This window comes from Centroberyx gerrardi, chromosome 16 (genome assembly GCF_048128805.1).
Source record: "Centroberyx gerrardi isolate f3 chromosome 16, fCenGer3.hap1.cur.20231027, whole genome shotgun sequence".
Classification (NCBI taxonomy): Eukaryota; Metazoa; Chordata; class Actinopteri; order Beryciformes; family Berycidae; genus Centroberyx; species Centroberyx gerrardi.
Window position 1 is genome coordinate 10,467,615 of NC_136012.1, and position 20,471 is coordinate 10,488,085.

Below are 20,471 nucleotides of genomic sequence, written 5' to 3' on the forward strand. Positions count from 1 at the left end.
TTCATTTTGTTTCTGAATGATTCAAATATGGAGTTCCAAGCAAAAATTTATTAGAAAATCGTTGAGGAAAGGTTTCAAGAATAATGAACTGACTCCACTCCAAGACATGATTAACATGTGATATTTATGTTAACTTGAACTGTTCAGACAAAATTTGTCAAAAATAAATAAAATATCTACCAAATATGAAAACAAGCGAACTGAGGTCAAAACCCATTAGGCACAAGAATCAATTTTTATGAACAACATAGCTGATTCAAACCAAAATGGTCTAATCACCTACAGGAGAGGCCGATTGAAATCTGAAACTTGCTCCTACCTCTGGGGAACCATCACAATCTCCAAATACATCAGCAAAGTGTGTTGGACTTTTCCTCAGCGTCTGATCAGCAGGCAGTGTGTTGTCATTGTAAGATCTCACGAACTTGAAGTCACTAGTTCTAGAACCCGTTGTCAAGTAGGCGTCATAATTGTAAGTGCTGCGTAAAGTTCCTGTGCCGTCAACCTCTGAGTAATTGGGAGGAAGATAATTACTGGGTATGGCGACCGCTCCGTCAAACAACAGTCTAGGCTTTCTCCTGCGACAAAACCTCACACCCAGGATGACAATAACGAAGGTCAGGAAAAAAGTGGAGACGGACACCAGCGCGATGATCAGATAAGAAGTCAATTTGGATTTGGTCACATCGTAAGACATATCCTTCAGCTCTGGCACTTCAGCCAAGTTATCGGAAATAAGTAAATATATGGCACAGGTGGCAGAGAGAGGGGGCTGTCCGTTATCTTTCACTGCCACAATAAGATTTTGTTTCATGCTGTCAGATTCAGAAATGTCTCGCTGTGTCCTGATCTCTCCACTGTGGAGACCAATAGTGAAAAGTCCCGGATCAGTGGATTTGACTATATAATAGGACAGCCAGGCGTTCTGGCCGGAGTCCGCGTCCACCGCTATCACCTTGGACACCAGAGAGCCTCCGTGCGCAACTTTGGGGACAAGCTCGGTCATGAAGGAGTTGCCCTCCGGGGCGGGGTACAGTATCTGAGGAGAGTTGTCATTCACATCCGTTATGAAAAAACTGACGGTAACGTTGCTGCTGAGCGGCGGAGAACCGTTGTCTCTGGCCATCACGTGGACTTTAAAGCTCCTGAACTGTTCATAATCAAACGACTTCACAGCATGGATCACCCCCGTGTCTCCGTTAACGGATAGATAGGAGGACACCAGGGCACCGTTCACCTCACCAGGTAAAAGAGAATAAATCACTGTACCGTTTTGTCTCCAGTCTAGATCTCGAGCAGTAACGGAACATAAAGTGGAGCCAGGTTTGTTGTTTTCAGTCACGTAGGCGCTGTAGTACTGTTCCTCAAACACAGGTGGGTTGTCGTTGACGTCAGCTACAGTTAACTGAACACTTTTAGAGGAGGACAGAGGAGGAGAGCCCTCGTCGGTGGCAGTGATTGTAATGTTGTAATCAGATATTAGTTCACGGTCCAGTTGGCCCATGGTCACCAGAGAATAGTAGTTTTTGATGGAGTGAACCAACTTAAAAGGGACGTTTTGCTGAATGGAGCAGCGCACCTGTCGGTTATTCTCAGAGTCTCTATCCTGCACGTTAATGATGCCCACCTCTGTACCAGGTGACACGTTCTCTGGAATGGGATTAGTCAGAGATTTTAAATATATCACAGGAGCGTTATCATTTACATCGGTGATATCTATTATAACTTTTGCATTTGCGGTAAGACCATATCCATCCTTTGCTTCAATTCGCATTTCATATGTTGTCCCTTCCTCAAAATCAATAGGACCACTTACTTGTATTAAGCCAGTTTTCTGGTTTACTGTAAATAATTTGGCAGCTAAATCAGAAATGCGGCTGAACTCATAAGATACCTCTCCATTCAGTCCCTCATCAACATCAGTAGCACTTACTCTAACCACTACAGTATCTACATCAGAGTTTTCAGGCAGAGTAGCTTTATAGACGGCCTGGCTAAACACTGGGGCGTTATCATTGGCATCCAGCACAGTGATTTGTATGACTACAGTACCTGATCTCTGAGGAGAGCCACCATCAAGAGCTGTCAACAATAAGCTCATCTCCCTTTTTTCCTCCCGGTCTAATTCTTTGTATAGTATTAATTCACTATACTTCCCCCCGTCTGCATTGGTATTGACTTTTAGGTCAAAATGATCATTTCTCTCCAGTTTGTAACCCTGCACGTCGTTGTCATTTATGTCTGGGTCGTTAGCCTCATTTATAGGGAAGAGTGCTCCTTTGTCGGCGGATTCACTAATTTCGATCTTGACTAAATCCTTCGGGAATATGGGCGCGTTGTCATTGATGTCCTGAATGTGAAGTGATACGTGATGCATTTCCAAGGGTCCTTCTAAGACTAATTCAAATCTAATGATACATGAAATCTTTTCGCCACAAAGCTCCTCTCTGTCAATTCTCTCAGCTACAACCAAATCCCCGTTCCGAGTATTAATGTCACAAAATCGTTTACGGTTCCCTTCAATATCGATACGAGCATTTCGAGAGGACAATCTTCCCACCTCAAGTCCAAGATCTTTGGCTATATTCCCAATAACAGATCCGCGTTTCATCTCCTCTTGAATAGAATAGGTCACGTCTCCATAAACGAGGTGCAGCGTTTGAATAAAGAAAACACAGCCGCAGAAAAGGCCGAGGGGGGAGAATCCTTTGTTTCCCATTTAGACACAAAACCTCCACAGCTTACAGAAAAGTCCACATGTATTATTGTTCAGAAACAAAAGCAAACCCAGTCAGCGTTGATGTTACTCAGAACTGCACAAAGAAAATCTGATCGAACCCTCCACGACTTTAATCTAAAGACAAGAAGGTCCAGATTAAATGACGACACAGTAGGTGGGGATGTGTTATTCTTGAACTGGTGAACAGCGACACGGTGAGTCCTTTTTAATAGTTACACGTGACAGAGCAACACAAAAAAAGGTATTGATAAAGCTGCGTCCCTCGAATTTTTGACTTAAAACCATGTAAACCACGTTCCTATAAGAAAGTCATATAGTTTTTTTTGTATACTTTATTATCCCCGTGGGGAAATTTGCCCTCTGCATTTGACCCATCCTATACACACACTAGGAGCAGTGGGCAGCCGCAGCACAGCGCCCGGGGACCAACTCCAGTTCTTTTGCCAGTGCCTTGGTCAGGAGCACTGACAGGAGCACCAACCCCAACATACATGTCTTTGATGGTGGGAGGAAACCGGAGCACCCGGCACACAAACACGGGGACAACATGCAAACTCCACACAGAAAGGACCTGGGACGGACCGGGGTTCGAACCCACGATCTTCTTGCTGTGAGGCAACAGTGCTAACCACTGAGCCACCTTGCCGTCCCGCATAAAAATAGTTTAACATAAAAAAAAAAAGTTTTACAAACAAGAGCACGTCGATCTTTAGAAAAATACACGGTTGGTTGTTCTTGCAAGACTATTGTTTTCATTCCCCTCGGCTACAAGCACCTGACCAAAGAGCCATTCGATCAGCACCATGGAGAGCTACAGTTTTCAAATATGGTAACGAATGAGGATTTTTTTCACTTCTGAAAAACTCTCTCGGTTATAGATAATGATGTTGTGATATTTTGCAAGAAAACATACATGGTCCCGATCTCATAACGCCCCTCTAACTTAAGATTGCAATCTTATGTGATCACGAGAAAAAAACTTTACAAGTCAAACATTTTAAAATCATTGCTTGCTGCACTAATCAAACTATCGTTGATCATCATATCGCATAAAACACAATGACCAAATTTAACATCACTGAAAGAAAGCAAAAACCCGAATAAATATGATCAGATTCCAGTTACTGATAAGGCAGTCAGTCAAATGATAGTCATTTTACAATTTTCAAACAAATACAGTACACTAATACACCTTGCAAATTATATCTCCACATTGAATTATAAGATCCATTTGCCGCAAGTTAAACGGAAGAGACCCAGATAAAAAGTCTGTCTGCAAAGCGGATGATTAATTTTGACATAATAGTACAACCACCGAAGAGAGACATTATGTGGTTTCACAATCTAGTCTAATTCACCACTACTTTGTGGCTACTGGATGATATGTCTTTCACGAAAGTAACAACAAAACGTGCAGAGCCAACACTCATTCAAGCCACGTCTTAAAACAATCATGCAGGGAGATGACATAAGAGCTATAAAAAGTGGATGTAATACACATAGGTATATAATATTCATTCATGTCCACTTTGAACGTACCTCTGTGGAAACCGCGGAGTCTCCAAATGTCCCAGTAAAGTCTGCTGGACTTTTTCTTAGAGTCTGGTCAGCAGGCAGTGTGTTGTCATTGTAAGATGTCACGAACTTGAAGTCACTGGTTCTAGAACCCGTTGTCAGGTAGGCGTCATAATTGTAAGTGCTGCGTAAAGTTCCTGTGCCGTCAACCTCTGCATAATTGGGAGGAAGATAAGCGCTGGGGATGGCGACCGCTCCGTCAAACAACAGTCTGGGCTTTCTCCTGCGACAAAACCTCACACCCAGGATGACAATAATGAAGGTCAGGAAAAAGGTGGAGACGGACACCAGAGCGATGATCAGATATGAGGTCAGCTTGGAATTGCTCTCATCATAAGACATATCTTTCAGTTCTGGCACTTCAGCCAAGTTATCAGAAATAAGTAAAAACATGGCACAGGTGACCGACAGAGAGGGTTGTCCGTTATCTTTCACTGCCACAATAAGGTTCTGTTTCATGCTGTCAGATTCAGAAATGTCCCGCTGTGTCCTGATCTCTCCGCTGTTGAGACCGATAGTGAAAAGTCCAGGATCAGTGGATTTGACTATATGATAGGACAGCCAGGCGTTCTGTCCGGAGTCCGCGTCCACTGCTATCACCTTGGACACCAGAGAGCCTCCGTGCGCAGCTTTGGGGACAAGCTCGGTCATGAAGGAGTTTCCCTCCGGGGCGGGGTAAAGTATCTGAGGAGAGTTGTCATTCACATCTGTTATGAAGACACTGACGGTCACGTTGCTGCTGAGCGGAGGAGAACCGTTGTCTCTGGCCATCACGTGGACTTTAAAGCTCCTGAACTGTTCATAATCAAACGACCTCACAGCGTGGATCACCCCCGTGTCTCCGTTAACGGACAGATAGGAGGACACCGGGGCACCGTTCACTTCATCAGGTAAAAGAGAATAAATCACTGTACCGTTTTGTCTCCAGTCTGGGTCTCGAGCAGTAACGGAACATAAAGTGGAGCCAGGTTTGTTATTTTCAGTTACGTAGGCGCTGTAGGACTGTTCCTCAAACACAGGTGGGTTATCGTTGACGTCGGCTACTGACAGCTGAACAATTTTAGAGGAGGACAGAGGAGGAGAGCCCTCGTCGGTGGCAGTGATAGCAATATTGTAATCAGACACTAGTTCACGGTCCAGTTGTCCCGTGGTCACCAGAGAATAGTAGTTTTTGATGGAGGGAACCAACTTAAAAGGGACGTGTTGCTGAATGGAGCAGCGGACCTGCCGGTTATTTTCAGAGTCTGCATCCTGCACGTTAATGATGCCCACCTCTGTGCCAGGTGACACGTTCTCTGGTAAATGATTAGTCAGAGATTTCAAATAGATTACAGGAGTGTTGTCATTTACATCAGTGATCTCAACGGTTACCTTTGTGTATGACGATAACCCTAAACCATCCTTTGCTTTAATGCGCAATTCGTATGTTGTAACAGTTTCAAAGTCAATGGTACCGTTGACTCTTATTTTTCCTGTTTTACGGTCAATACTAAAAACTTTCCTCACATCCTCTGAAACATGTCCAAAATCATAAATTACATCTCCATGTACTCCTTCATCTGCATCAGTAGCAGTCACTGTTAACACTACTGTATCTAGAGGAGAGTTTTCAGGCAGACTGGCTTCATAGACGGCCTGGCTAAACACTGGAGCATTATCATTAGCATCCAGTACAGTGATGTGTATTAGTACAGTACCTGATCTTTGTGGTGTGCCACTATCAGTAGCTGTGAGAAGCAAATTAATCTCCTGTTGTTTCTCGCGGTCAAGCTCTTTTTCAAGAACAAGCTCAATACTATTGTCATTAACAGCCAGAAGAAAATTATCATTCTTTTCCAGATTGTATCCCTGAACTGAATTTTGTCCTACATCGGCGTCACGTGCCTCCTCTATCAAGAAACGAGCTCCTCTGACTGCTAACTCGTTAATTTCAATATTGATGGATTCTTCGTTAAATTGTGGGGAGTTGTCGTTAATATCTTGAACGTGTAGACTAATACGATGCAGCTCTAGAGGATTCTCCAGCACAAGTTCATGTTGTAGGATGCATGACGCCTTTTGCCCACAAAACCCCTCTCGGTCAATCCTGTCGGCTACAATTAAATCTCCGTTACTTAGGTTGATGTCGCAATACCTTTTGCGATTCCCTTCGGTGTCAATACGGGCCTTTCTAGTGGATAGATTGCCCGTCTCCAGCCCGAGATCCTTCGCTATATTCCCAATAACAGATCCGCGTTTCATCTCCTCTGGAAAAGAATAGCTCACATCTCCATATACGGAATGCCACGGAAGCAAGAAAACGAAGCAGCACATGAGTAAGGTGAATCCTTTGCGACCCATTGTAGCAATGTAGTGCTTATAGAGGAGCGGTCTTCTCTGAGATGAACCAATACAGTAAGGGTTATACAATCAACGAAAATCGACAGCTCTCCACAGCTATTGTGTCTGTAGCCTCGCCAGTCAACAGCAACTCAAAAATGACTCATTGTATTCATCTACACACCAGAGGGTGGAGTAATGGAAATATCTCGTGTAGACTGGCAGATAGCGACACCGTGAGTGGAGTTAAGAAATAGCAGTTAAGAGATATTTGTTCCCTTTAAGCACATGTGTAATCATAATATTAATATAATATCAAAAACGATTGAAATCGGTTCTCGTATACGCAGAGATACCCAAACGATATAAGTAAATAATATCAGGCAATTGTATTCATCAAGTAAAACAGAGCATCCAGGGAATGCAACTAGGCTGTTATTTTTTTATTTTTTTTATGTGTTATCAAAACGCAATCAATTACGTGTCCTCAATATGTTACAATCAGGTATTGTTTAGACTGGTAGAGGAGATTTGCTTGCATGGCAAGGAAAGTGAAGGCACCATTATCGTGGATGAAAATAGTTTCTTCAAAGCCCAGGACACGCTGAAAACAAACTAAAACGGTCAAAGGTCGCCTCCAACTCAAAATGACATCATGTGACGTGAAGTCTAATTGCTAACAGGTCGTCGATAAAACTGTGGAATAAGCTGACATTAAATCCTTACATTGGAAAGAAACCGAACATCACGGACAACTGGATTTCTGTGGAGAAGCACACTTTCCCCTCGTAGTATTGCTTTAGAATCGCATTTATCATTCTCAGCATAAAACATTCCTCCTCCATAATCCCATCAATTCACTCTGGCTACAGTAGGTAGAAGACCAGTAAGAAAAAAGTTTTAACAACGCTGTATAGTTGATGTTGTACGTATGAATCAATATGTATGAAAATAACCTACTAGCTTGAGAGCAGAAGTCATTCACAAGTTTTCTTAAAATTGTTGTTCATTGTAAATCAAGACTAAATCACATAGGACAGAAAATGACTGCTGCACTGGTCTCTATGGGTTGAAACTTTCAAGCATGTTGCACTTCTGACCATACCCCAATCAGCGGTGTCAAAGCAGATGTTTTCCATTAGCTGTAGAAGGCAAAATCTCTGCTTTGACATCACTGAACACATGACATCACTATGAGATCTGTAATTACTTAAAGTGACTTTGCACAAAAAAAAGTAAAACTTAGCAGAAACTTTCTAAAGGAGAGGATGTCCGAGGGACTTTAATAAGGCGCCTTTAACACCGCACGTCATATAAAAGCATAGATGCTCAGACGGTTCAAACCCCCGCTAAACTCCTCCACTGCTTCCACTGGATAGTAAGACACATAAATACATTTAAATTATGTTCTCACGGGTTACTTTAAGGGCTCAACAAGAAAAAGACAGAGGTTAACTAATCCTAAAAAAAAGCATGTCTGTGTTGATGCAATTCCCAAGATGCAAACATCAATTGCATGAGACGTATCAAGCCTAAACAAAGTGGATGTCAAGAAAAGGAGCCTTGCGTAACATTTGATCATATTGGAATGTTATTTTTACAAATGCAGAAAACCAAAACGGTCGCAAAAGCAGCATGAACAATTGATGGGCAGTTCAGCACCATGGACAGAGACACTTAAGAATAATTCAGCGAATGAAATGATCTTCTGAGACGCAAACATCAGACAAGTAACATACAAACTGACGATAGATAGATAGATAGATAGATAGATAGATAGATAGATAGATAGATAGATAGATAGAGCTCGTGAAATCCCTTAAAGCCCGTCGAAAAAAATGAAGGCAAACCACAATAGGCACAACTACCCATTACAACGCACAAAGTACATTTAAAATCTAAAGTGTTCAGACAACGTCGTCAGTAGGCTATGAGTTGGATAAGGAATCCCAAATAACACGTTTTCACTTTTAAAGGACAAAAAAGGTGTGGTGAAAAATTACGTTTAATAATTAAGCGATTTCTTTTAGAAAAGTCGACATCACTGTTTATTCATAGGGTTATTCATATCACTGGGACGTCCCAATGAGGTCAATAGCCATTCAAAACAAGCATACATTTTTATGAACAGCATGGTTTGGACAAACCAAAACAATTGTTTCTATTCACGTACAGGGAAAGACCAATAAAAATTGACAGATTTCAAAAGAGCCTGAATTGGCGGACTCGGAAAGTTTGACAAATCTTGTCCAATTGAATTCTGAAACTTGCCCTTACCTCCGGGGAACCATCAGAATCTCCAAATGCCTCAGCAAAGTCAGATGGACTTTTCCTCAGGGTCTGGTCAGCAGGCAGCGTGCTGTCGTTGTAAGATCTCACGAACTTGAAGTCACTGGTTCTAGAACCCGTTGTCAAGTAGGCGTCATAATTGTAAGTGCTGCGTAAAGTTCCTGTGCCGTCAACCTCTGCGTAATTGGGAGGGAGATAAGCGCTGGGGATGGCGACCGCTCCGTCAAACAACAGTCTGGGCTTTCTCCTGCGACAAAACCTCACACCCAGGATGACAATAATGAAGGTCAGGAAAAAGGTGGAGACAGACACCAGCGCGATGATCAGATAAGAGGTCAGCTTGGAATTGCTCTCATCATAAGACATATCTTTCAGTTCTGGCACTTCAGCCAAGTTATCAGAAATGAGTAAAGACATGGCACAGGTGGCAGAGAGAGAGGGCTGTCCGTTATCTTTCACTGACACAATAAGGTTCTGTTTCATGCTGTCAGATTCAGAAATGTCCCGATATGTCCTGATCTCTCCGCTGTGGAGACCAATAGTGAAAAGTCCCGGATCAGTGGATTTGACTATATGATAGGACAGCCAGGCGTTCTGTCCGGAGTCCGCGTCCACCGCTATAACCTTGGACACCAGAGAGCCTCCGTGCGCAGCTTTGGGGACAAGCTCGGTCATGAAGGAGTTGCCCTCCGGGTCGGGGTACAGTATCTGAGGAGAGTTGTCATTCACATCCGTTATGAAGACACTGACTGTCACGTTGCTGCTTAACGGAGGAGAACCGTTGTCTCTGGCCATCACGTGGACGTTAAAGGTCCTGAACTGTTCATAATCAAACGACCTCACAGCGTGGATCACTCCCGTGTCTCCGTTAACGGATAGATAGGAGGATACTGGCGCGCCTTTCACATCACCAGGTAAAATAGAGTAAACCACTGTTCCGTTTTGTCTCCAGTCTGGGTCTCCAGCAGTAACGGAACATAAAGTGGAGCCAGGTTTGTTATTTTCAGACACATGGGCGCTGTAGGCGTGTTCCTCAAACATAGGAGGGTTGTCGTTGACGTCGGCTACTGACAGCTGAACAGTTTTAGAGGAGGACAGAGGCGGAGAGCCCTCGTCCGTGGCAGTGATTGTAATGTTGTAATCAGACACTAGCTCACGATCCAGTTGGCCCGTGGTCACCAGAGAAAAGTAGTTTTTGATGGAAGGAACCAATTTAAAAGGGACGTTTTGTTGAATGGAGCAGCGGACCTGTCGGTTGTTCTCAGAGTCTCTATCCTGCACGTTAATGATGCCCACCTCTGTACCAGGTGACACGTTCTCTGGTATGGAATTAGTCACCGATTTCAGATTTATAACTGGGGCGTTGTCATTTATATCCGTAATCTCAATTATTAATGTTGCGTATGACGCCAATCCAAGACCATCTTTAGCGCTAATCTGCATTTCATATGACGACTTTTTTTCAAAATCAATAGATCCAGCCACTCTAACCTCTCCTGTTTTAGGGTGTAGAGAAAAGACATTGCTATTATCAGAAACATGATCAAACCCATAGGTAACTTCGCCATTCACACCCTCGTCTGCATCAATAGCACTGACTGTAAGCACTACAGTATCTAGAGGAGAGTTTTCAGGCAAACTGGCTTTATAGACGGCCTGGCTAAACACCGGTACGTTATCATTAGCATCCAGTACAGTGACGCGTATGACTACAGTGCCTGACCTCTGAGGAGAACCACCATCGAATGCGGTAAGCAATAGCATAATCTCTTGTTTTTCTTCCCTGTCTAATTCTTTGTCTAACACTAATTCACCATATTTTCGTCCACCACCTTTAGTGTTTACATTTAATGCGAAATGGTCATTCTGTTGAAGTGTATAGCCCTGAACAGCATTTTCTGCAATGTCTCCATCGTGCGCCTCGTCCAGAAGAAAACGTGCACCCTTGTCCGCTGATTCTTGAATTTCAATTTTTAGTAAATCCTCTTTAAACTGCGGCGAGTTGTCATTAATATCTTGAACACTGATACTAATGCGGTGCAGTTCTAATGGATTTTCCAGAACGAGTTCCTGTTTTAAAACACACGGTGCCTTTTTCGCACAAAGTCCTTCTCTGTCAATCCTTTCATGTACAGTCAAGTCTCCGGTATTTAGATTAAGACCACAGTACTGAACGTTGTTACCTTCAATATCAATACGGGCTTTGCGAGCGGACAGTCTGCCCAGTTCAAGTCCTAGATCCTTGGCTATATTTCCAATCACAGATCCACGTTTCATCTCCTCCGGAATAGAGTAGCTCACGTCTCCATAGGCAGAGTGCAAAATAAGAAAAATAAAAGCAACGCCATGGCAGTGTAGCGCAAATCTATTGTGTCTCATCATTACAATGAGAAGGTCCACAACAAATTCAAGTCTGCTTCTCGATGTATATCAAAATATATCACTAATACTTTTTTGGTTTTATCCAATACACAAAAGTCGTTATGTTGCAGTTCTATTGTGAAGCTTCCTCACCCAAAGGCAGCACAGTACCAGAATTTCGCTTTATATTAGACGACTCAAATGGGTGGAGGGTGGTTGTGCCTCCTACCTTAGTTGGTACAGAGCGACACCAAGAGCATTTTTCAGATATAACACTGCAATGTATGATTTTATAGAATAAATGAAAGCTAACCCACACGGAGAACCCTTAGAAGCCAGTCAATGTAAACCCAAAGAGAAAATTGCCTTTGCCTTACCATCCCCGGTAAGACAGGATATAAAATTATTTCATCACACTTGTGATAAGATAATGGCAGCGAAGAGAAAGAAATGTGTATTAATACTAAATATGAATGCGTGGATAAGAACCCTATCATATGTTTCCAACTATAATTGACACCGGTTTGAACAAAATATAACTTCATAAAACTACTCCACATAAGGCAAGCCTACAAGAAAGACGGAGAGCGAAAACATTTCTCAATGTGAAGATGAGAAAAGAATGCACTTTCATGTTAGATTCAAGTTGCCTTTTATCTTACAAATCCATGTTACACTATAAATTATACTTCGATCCAAGTGTAATTTTGATTTACATCACTGACAAAAATGGAGTTATCATATATTGTCCGTCATAACACTCCCCAAATGATCCAATTTTATGGCCATAAGCCTTGACCAAATATAGCAGATGAAAACATTGTCCTAAAACGTCTTCAAAGATCCTTCTTTTTCACCAACCATATTATGATCCGAAGGTGATTTATTTCTTTTCTGATTTCACGTCTCTCTCCTTCTCTCTAATGAGACTGTGCCCATCCCATTCCAGAGACAACTACCAAAAAAGACAGTGAGGTTCCACTGCCAAAACACAGAGAACACAGTTGCTCTTTTTCCAACTTGTGCATGACGTTACAATAATATCCAAAAACAGTAATGAGCTCTAAATCAGTATTTATCCAAAAAGCCAAGTTCAGTATGTCGGATCAAACCCAAAACTGAAGTATGGTGAAACATGTCGGAGCATATTCCTGCAAAAAATATTAGCAATAGAAAAAACGATATCAGCATGAGAAGACAGAGTCGGCTTATCGTAAAAATGCGTCGAGATCAAACGTATTTCAGCACCAAGGACAGAGAAACTAAAAACGGCATCAGTTTTCTCAGTGTTAGACATACAGACAAGCAGGCGCACGTCCAGGCAGACAGATAGATCGACTGAGAGTTAAGACAATTGAAACGGACTAGCCTCCTACTTGACTGACACATTAACAACAGAAAATAGAATATTAGCACACAAACGGGCGGCTAAGTTGTTCCTCGAGGACGCAAGAGGCAATAGACAGTTCAGTACCAAGGACAGACACACAATAAAACAGATGAGTAAATTAAATAAAAGACTTATTCCAAGACAGAGTGCATAGCTAGATAGCTAGAGATAACTATCAAATGAGATGAAAAAATTCAAACATGTCACAATGACAAGCAGACCAATCCTTGATTGATAAAAAAATGACCACTGAATGTAGCTTGGATAATTAAAAAAAATCCTCAAGGTGAACTGAGAGGACAAAATGATATAACACTGGAGCGTCCTAAAGAGGTAAATAGCCATTTTTAAAAAAGCATACATTTTTTTGAACAGCGTAGTTAGGACAAACCAAAACAGTTGTTCCTATTCACCTACAGGGGGAAGACCAATAGAAATTGACAGTTTTCAAAAGAAAATGAATTGGTGGACTCGGCAAGTTTGATACATTTTCTCCAATTGAAATCTGAAACCTGCTCCTACCTCCGGGGAACCATCACAATCTCCAAATGCCTCAGCAAAGTCAGATGGACTTTTCCTGAGAGTCTGGTCAGCAGGCAGCGTGTTGTCATTGTAAGAGCTGACGAACTTGAAGTCACTGGTTCTAGAGCCCGTTGTCAAGTAGGCGTCATAATTGTAAGTGCTGCGTAAAGTTCCTGTACCGTCAACCTCTGCGTAATTGGGAGGGAGATACGCGCTGGGGATGGCGACCGCTCCGTCAAACAACAGTCTGGGCTTTCTCCTGCGACAAAATCTGACACCCAGGATGACAATAATGAAGGTCAGGAAAAAGGTGGACACGGACACCAGCGCGATGATCAGATAAGAAGTCAGTTTGGAATTGCTATCATCGTAAGACATATCTTTAAGCTCTGGTACTTCAGCCAAGTTATCAGAAATTAGTAAAAACATGGCACAGGTGGCAGAGAGAGGGGGCTGTCCGTTATCTTTCACTGACACAATAAGGTTCTGTTTCATGTTGTCAGATTCAGAAATGTCCCGCTGTGTCCTGATCTCTCCGCTGTGGAGACCGATAGTGAAAAGTCCAGGATCAGTGGATTTGACTATATGATAGGACAGCCAGGCGTTCTGTCCGGAGTCTGCATCCACCGCTATCACCTTGGACACCAGAGAGCCTCCGTGCGCAGCTTTGGGGACCAGCTCGGTCATGAAGGAGTTTCCCTCCGGGGCGGGGTAAAGTATCTGAGGAGAGTTGTCATTCACATCCGTTATGAAGACACTGACCGTCACGTTGCTGCTTAACGGAGGAGAACCGTTGTCTCTGGCCATCACGTGGACTTTAAAGCTCTTGAACTGTTCATAATCAAACGACCTCACAGCATGGATCACCCCCGTGTCTCCGTTAACGGACAGATAGGAGGATACTGGGGCGCCGTTCACATCACCAGGTAAAATAGAGTAAACCACTGTTCCGTTCTGTCTCCAGTCTGGGTCTCCAGCAGTAACGGAACATAAAGTGGAACCAGGTTTGTTGTTTTCAGTCACGTCGGCGCTGTAGGACTGTTCCTCAAACACAGGTGGGTTATCGTTGACGTCAGCTACAGATAACTGAACACTTTTAGAGGAGGACAGAGGCGGAGAGCCCTCGTCGGTGGCAGTGATTGTAATGTTGTAATCAGACACTAGTTCACGGTCCAGTTGGCCCATGGTCACCAGAGAATAGTAGTTTTTGATGGAGGGAACCAACTTAAAAGGAACGATTTGCTGAATGGAGCAACGGACCTGTCGGTTATTCTCAGAGTCTCTATCCTGCACGTTAATGATGCCCACCTCTGTACCAGGTGACACGTTCTCCGGTATGGGATTAGTCAGAGATTTTACATATATCACAGGAGCGTTATCATTTACATCGGTGATATCTATTATAACTTTTGCATTTGAGGTAAGACCATATCCATCCTTTGCTTCAATTCGCATTTCATATGTTGTCCCTTCCTCAAAATCAATAGGCCCGCTTATTTGTATTACGCCAGTTTTTTGGTTCACTGCAAATAATTTGGCAGCTAAATCAGAAATGCGGCTGAACTCATAAGATACCTCTCCATTCAGTCCCTCATCAACATCAGTAGCACTTACTCTAACCACTACAGTATCTACATCAGAGTTTTCAGACAGAGTAGCTTTATAGACGGCCTGGCTAAACACTGGGGAGTTATCATTGGCATCCAGCACAGTGATTTGTATGACTACAGTACCTGATCTCTGAGGAGAGCCACCATCCAGAGCTGTCAACAATAAGCTCATCTCCCTTTTTTCCTCCCGGTCTAATTCTTTGTATAGTATTAATTCACTATACTTCCCCCCGTCTGCATTGGTATTGACTTTTAGGTCAAAATGATCATTTCTCTCCAGTTTGTAACCCTGCACGTCGTTGTCATTTATGTCTGGGTCGTTAGCCTCATTTATGGGGAAGCGTGCTCCTTTGACGGCGGATTCACTAATTTCTATTCTCACTAAATCCTTCGAGAATATGGGCGCGTTGTCATTGATGTCCTGAATGTGAAGTGATACGTGATGCATTTCCAAGGGTCCTTCTAAGACTAATTCAAATCTAATAATACATGAAACCTTTTCGCCACAAAGCTCCTCTCTGTCAATTCTCTCAGCTACAACCAAATCCCCGTTCCGAGTATTAATGTCACAAAATCGTTTACGGTTCCCTTCAATATCGATACGAGCATTTCGAGAGGACAATCTTCCCAACTCAAGTCCAAGATCTTTGGCTATATTCCCAATAACAGATCCGCGTTTCATCTCCTCTTGAATAGAATAGGTCACGTCTCCATAAACGAGGTGCAGCGTTTGAATAAAGAAAACACAGCCGCAGAAAAGGCCGAGGGGGGAGAATCCTTTGTTTCCCATTTAGACACAAAACCTCCACAGCTTACAGAAAAGTCCACATGTATTATTGTTCAGAAACAAAAGCAAACCCAGTCAGCGTTGATGTTACTCAGAACTGCACAAAGAAAATCTGATCGAACCCTCCACGACTTTAATCTAAAGACAAGAAGGTCCAGATTAAATGACGACACAGTAGGTGGGGATGTGTTATTCTTGAACTGGTGAACAGCGACACGGTGAGTCCTTTTTAATAGTTACACGTGACAGAGCAACACAAAAAAAGTTATTGATAAAGCTGCGTCCCTCGAATATCAGTATAGGTGACTTAAAACTATGTAAACCACGTTCCTATAAGAAAGTAATATAGTTAAATAAAAATAGTTTAACATTAAAACAAAAGTTTTACAAACGAGAGCACGTGGATCTTTAAAAAAAATACACGGTTGGTTGTTCTTGCAAGACTATTGTTTTCATTTCCCTCTACTACAAGCACCTGGCCAAAGAGCCAGTCTATCAGCACCACGGAGAGCTACAGTTTTCAAACACGAATGAGGATTTTTCTCACTTCTGAAAAATTATCTCGGTTATAGATAATGATGTTGTGATATTTTTGCAAGAAAACATACATGGTCCCGATCTCATAACGCCCCTCTAACTTAAGATTGCAATCGTATGTAATCACAAGAAAACACGCTACAAGTCATACATTTTAAGACCATTGCTTGCAGCACTAATGAAACTACCGTTGATCATCATATCGCATAAAGCACTATGACCAAATTTAACATCACTGACAGAATATAAAAACCCGAATAAATATGATCAGATTCCAGTTATTGAAAAGGCAGCCAGTCAAAGGTTAATTATTTTGCCATTTTCAAACAATTACAGTACACTAATACACCTTGCAAATTACATCTCCTCATTAAATTATTAGATCCATTTTCCGCAATTTAAACGGAAGAACCACATAAAAAGGCTATCTGCAAAGCGGATGATTAATTTTGACGTAGTAGTACAACCACCGAAGAGAGACATTACGTGGTTTCACAATCAAGTCTAATCACCACTACTTTGTGGGTGTTTGATATACCTTTCACGCAAGTAACAACAAAACGTGTACAGCCAAAATTTATTCAAGCCACCTAAAACAATCATGCAGGGAGGTAAAATAAAAGGTATAAAAAGTGGATGTAATACTCTATCATATTCATTAATGTCCACTTTAAACGTACCTCTGTGGACACCATTGAGTCTCCAAATGTCCCAGCAAAGTCTGCTGGACTTTTTCTTAAAGTCTGGTCAGCAGGCAGTGTGTTGTCATTGTAAGATCTCACAAACTTGAAGTCACTGGTTCTAGAACCCGTTGTCAGGTAGGCGTCATAATTGTAGGTGCTGCGTAAAGTTCCTGTGTCGTCAACATCTGTGTAAGTGGGAGGGAGATAAGCGCTGGGGATGGCGACCGCTCCGTCAAACAACAGTCTGGGCTTTCTCCTGCGACAAAACCTCACACCCAGGATGACAATAATGAAGGTCAGAAAAAAAGTGGACACGGACACCAGCGCGATGATCAGATAAGAAGTCAGCTTGGAATTGCTCTCATCATAAGACATATCTTTCAGCTCTGGTACTTCAGCCAAGTTATCAGAAATTAGTAAATACATGGCGCAAGTGGCAGAGAGAGAGGGCTGTCCGTTATCTTTCACTGCCACAATAAGGTTCTGTTTCATGCTGTCAGATTCAGAAATGTCCCGCTGTGTCCTGATCTCTCCGCTGTGGAGACCGATAGTGAAAAGTCCAGGATCAGTGGATTTGACTATATGATAGGACAGCCAGGCGTTCTGTCCGGAGTCCGCATCCACCGCTATCACCTTGGACACCAGAGAGCCTCCGTGCGCAGCTTTGGGGACCAGCTCGGTCATGAAGGAGTTGCCCTCCGGGGCGGGATACAGTATCTGAGGAGAGTTGTCATTCACATCTGTTATGAAGACACTGACGGTCACGTTGCTGCTGAGCGGCGGAGAACCGTTGTCTCTGGCCATCACGTGGACTTTAAAGCTCTTGAACTGTTCATAATCAAACGACCTCACAGCGTGGATCACCCCCGTGTCTCCGTTAACGGACAGATAGGAGGACACCGGGGCACCGTTCACCTCATCAGGTAAAAGAGAATAAATCACTGTACCGTTTTGTCTCCAGTCTGGGTCTCGAGCAGTAACGGAACATAAAGTGGAACCAGGTTTGTTATTTTCAGTCACGTAGATGCTGTAGGACTGTTCCTCAAACACAGGTGGGTTGTCGTTGACGTCAGCTACAGATAACTGAACATTTTTAGAGGAGGACAGAGGAGGAGAGCCCTCGTCGGTGGCAGTGATTGTAATGTTGTAATCAGACACTAGTTCACGGTCCAGTTGGCCCGTGGTCACCAGAGAATAGTAGTTTTTGATGGAGGGAACCAACTTAAAAGGAACATTTTGCTGAATGGAGCAACGGACCAGTCGGTTTTTTTCAGAGTCTCTATCCTGCACATTAATGATGCCCACCTCTGTACCAGGAGGGATGTCTTCTGGTATGGGATCTGTCATTGATTTCAGATATATAACGGGGGCGTTGTCATTTACATCAGTGATATCGATTATTACCTTCGAATCAGATGAAAGCCCATACCCATCTTTGGCGTCTATGCGCATCTCATATTTAGAATCACTCTCGAAATCGATTTGTCCTATTACTTTTATCTCTCCCGTTTTACTGTTTAATGAGAATACTTTTTTCGCCCTCTCTGAAATGCGACTAAATTCATATGTCACCTCTCCGTTGACTCCCTCGTCTGCATCAGTGGCGCTCACAGTAACGACTACAGTGTCTACAAGAGAGTTTTCAGATAGACTGGCTTTATAGACGGCCTGGCTAAACACTGGGGCGTTATCATTAGCATCCAGTACAGTGACGTGTATAATAGCTGTTCCTGATCTTTGTGGATTGCCTCCATCAACTGCAACGAGCACGAGATTTAAATTATGTTGTTTTTCTCTGTCTAGCTCTTTGTCCAATACCAACTCGACGTTCTTAGACCCCTCGGTATCGCCACGAACAGACAAAACAAAATTGTCATTCTTTTGTAAACTGTATAGCTGAACCGTATTTTGCCCGATGTCAGCGTCATGTGCCTCGTTAACTCGATATCGAGCTCCTTTGTCGGCTGATTCTCTTATTTCCAGTTTTATTGTATCCTTCGGGAAACTTGGTGAATTGTCATTTACGTCCTGAATAAGGAGTGAAATACGATGCAGCTCCAAAGGGCTCTCTAGGACCAATTCGAATTTAAGCATACACGAAACCTTCTCTCCACACAGCTCCTCTCTGTCAATCCTTTCTCCGACGACAAAACTTCCCGTTTTTAAATCAATTTCACAATAACGCTTGTAGTCTTCCTCGGTATCAATACGGGCCTTACGAGCAGACAATCTCCCTATATCCAGCCCGAGATCCTTGGCTATATTTCCAACAATGGATCCACGTTTCATCTCCTCTGGAATAGAATAGCTCAGGTCTCCAGTGGTAAACTGGACGATGAGAGCAAAGCCGCACGCAAGGCCCAGCAGCAATTTTCCTTTGTGTCCCATTGTTTCTCAGGAACTATTGTATGATACGGACACGACAGTTATCCTAACCGCTATAGGTTATTCCAGAATTGCTCTTGAAAGAAGGGTATTATATCTCCATAATAAAATGAAAGGGTATTGGTAAAAGCCACCTACACCGTTTCTACAGCAATGGCACCTTTGCTTTTAGGACTAGAACTACTCTTTCATTGCAGTGGGTGGAGACGTGAACCTGTCTCATATCAGCAAGTGAACAGCGACCCCGTGGGTTTATTACACATATTACACATAAATGATTGATAAATCAACATAAATTGCAATTGTTTCTATCATGATCCGATCAAAACCCAAATCGCTATTTATTTCAATAGTTATATGGAAACATAAGTCACACTCTCCAAAACAAATAAACAAAAATAATAAGTGATCAATGTCAAATTTTTGACCTTGAAACACGCTCACAGTGAAAACAGCTTTCAGCACCATGGACAGAGATTTACTGGAAGGTAATCCTTTATCACTGTCACACTTGTTTCCTTCAACTGTTATTTCGACTGAACACCTGACTTAACGACCAACTTTTGGTCACAGGACTACATCACAAATGCGTTCATTAAACTATAAGGGAAAAATATAAGCTATTAAAATATTCACAAACTGACAACAGGAAAAAGTTATTCCCATATGTAGCATCTTAAGGTCTATTAGCCCACTGACGAAATACAGTTCACTGTCAAAATCTCAACTCTAGCTATCACAGTTATTAATATAAATCTAAGATTATTTAACATTTAAATATATATCCAAAATCATGGGTTAGGACTACTTTAATCTGAAATAAGACAAACAGAAATTGAAACAGCTGGTGCAGCGACTGTCACAATGAATGACACGACTAACCCCTCAGAGTCTTTGATTGTCCCAGTTCTGGCATGTATGAGAGGAAAGGTGGGCCATGGATTATCTTGTTTTCTCTGCAAGCCCTTGCGTCGCTTAAAGATTGAACAAAAAATATACAGTATATATATTCATAAAATAAAATCTTCCCAGGGCATGTCTGCGGGTCAAGCAATGTCTGAAGACCACTTCGACACGTTATTTTTAGTAGTAGCAGTAGTACTATCATCATCATCGTCGTCGTCATCATCATATTAAGGCATATCGAACATAAGACCTGTTTGATTTTTCATAAAGAAGTGAAACCTGAAAATTGGGTAAAGCTGACACTTCTTAATCAACATTTTAACCTTAACCCATCTTATGTGTTTGGGTCAAATTTGACCATTTTAGT

At 42.4% G+C, this 20,471-nt stretch overlaps 5 protein-coding genes across 5 annotated transcripts; all 5 read right to left on the reverse strand.

Annotated features, from left to right (window-relative positions):
* Nucleotides 1-271: 271 nt before the first annotated feature.
* LOC139916036 (protocadherin gamma-A12-like) lies at nt 272-2,719 on the reverse strand. The gene has a single exon (XM_071904824.2). It carries the CDS (start codon nt 2,717-2,719, stop codon nt 272-274), a length of 2,448 nt encoding a protein of 815 aa, XP_071760925.2.
* A 1,539-nt stretch (nt 2,720-4,258) lies between these two features.
* LOC139916037 (protocadherin gamma-A11-like) lies at nt 4,259-6,655 on the reverse strand. The gene has a single exon (XM_071904825.2). The coding sequence runs from the start codon at nt 6,653-6,655 to the stop codon at nt 4,259-4,261; it is 2,397 nt and encodes a 798-aa protein (XP_071760926.2).
* A 1,317-nt stretch (nt 6,656-7,972) lies between these two features.
* LOC139916038 (protocadherin beta-16-like) lies at nt 7,973-11,302 on the reverse strand. Its single transcript, XM_071904826.2, has 2 exons — nt 8,912-11,302; nt 7,973-8,005 (listed from the first exon to the last, which is right to left on the reverse strand). Exons 1-2 carry the CDS (start codon nt 11,300-11,302, stop codon nt 7,973-7,975), a joined length of 2,424 nt encoding a protein of 807 aa, XP_071760927.2.
* A 1,752-nt stretch (nt 11,303-13,054) lies between these two features.
* Nucleotides 13,055-15,596, reverse strand: LOC139916039 (protocadherin gamma-A11-like). Its single transcript, XM_071904828.2, has 2 exons — nt 13,197-15,596; nt 13,055-13,087 (listed from the first exon to the last, which is right to left on the reverse strand). Exons 1-2 carry the CDS (start codon nt 15,594-15,596, stop codon nt 13,055-13,057), a joined length of 2,433 nt encoding a protein of 810 aa, XP_071760929.2.
* Nucleotides 15,597-16,711: 1,115 nt separating this feature from the next.
* LOC144542458 (protocadherin gamma-A11-like) lies at nt 16,712-19,201 on the reverse strand. The gene is made up of 2 exons (XM_078289284.1): nt 16,811-19,201; nt 16,712-16,720 (listed from the first exon to the last, which is right to left on the reverse strand). The coding sequence occupies exons 1-2, from the start codon at nt 19,199-19,201 to the stop codon at nt 16,712-16,714; spliced, it is 2,400 nt and encodes a 799-aa protein (XP_078145410.1).
* Nucleotides 19,202-20,471: the final 1,270 nt, after the last annotated feature.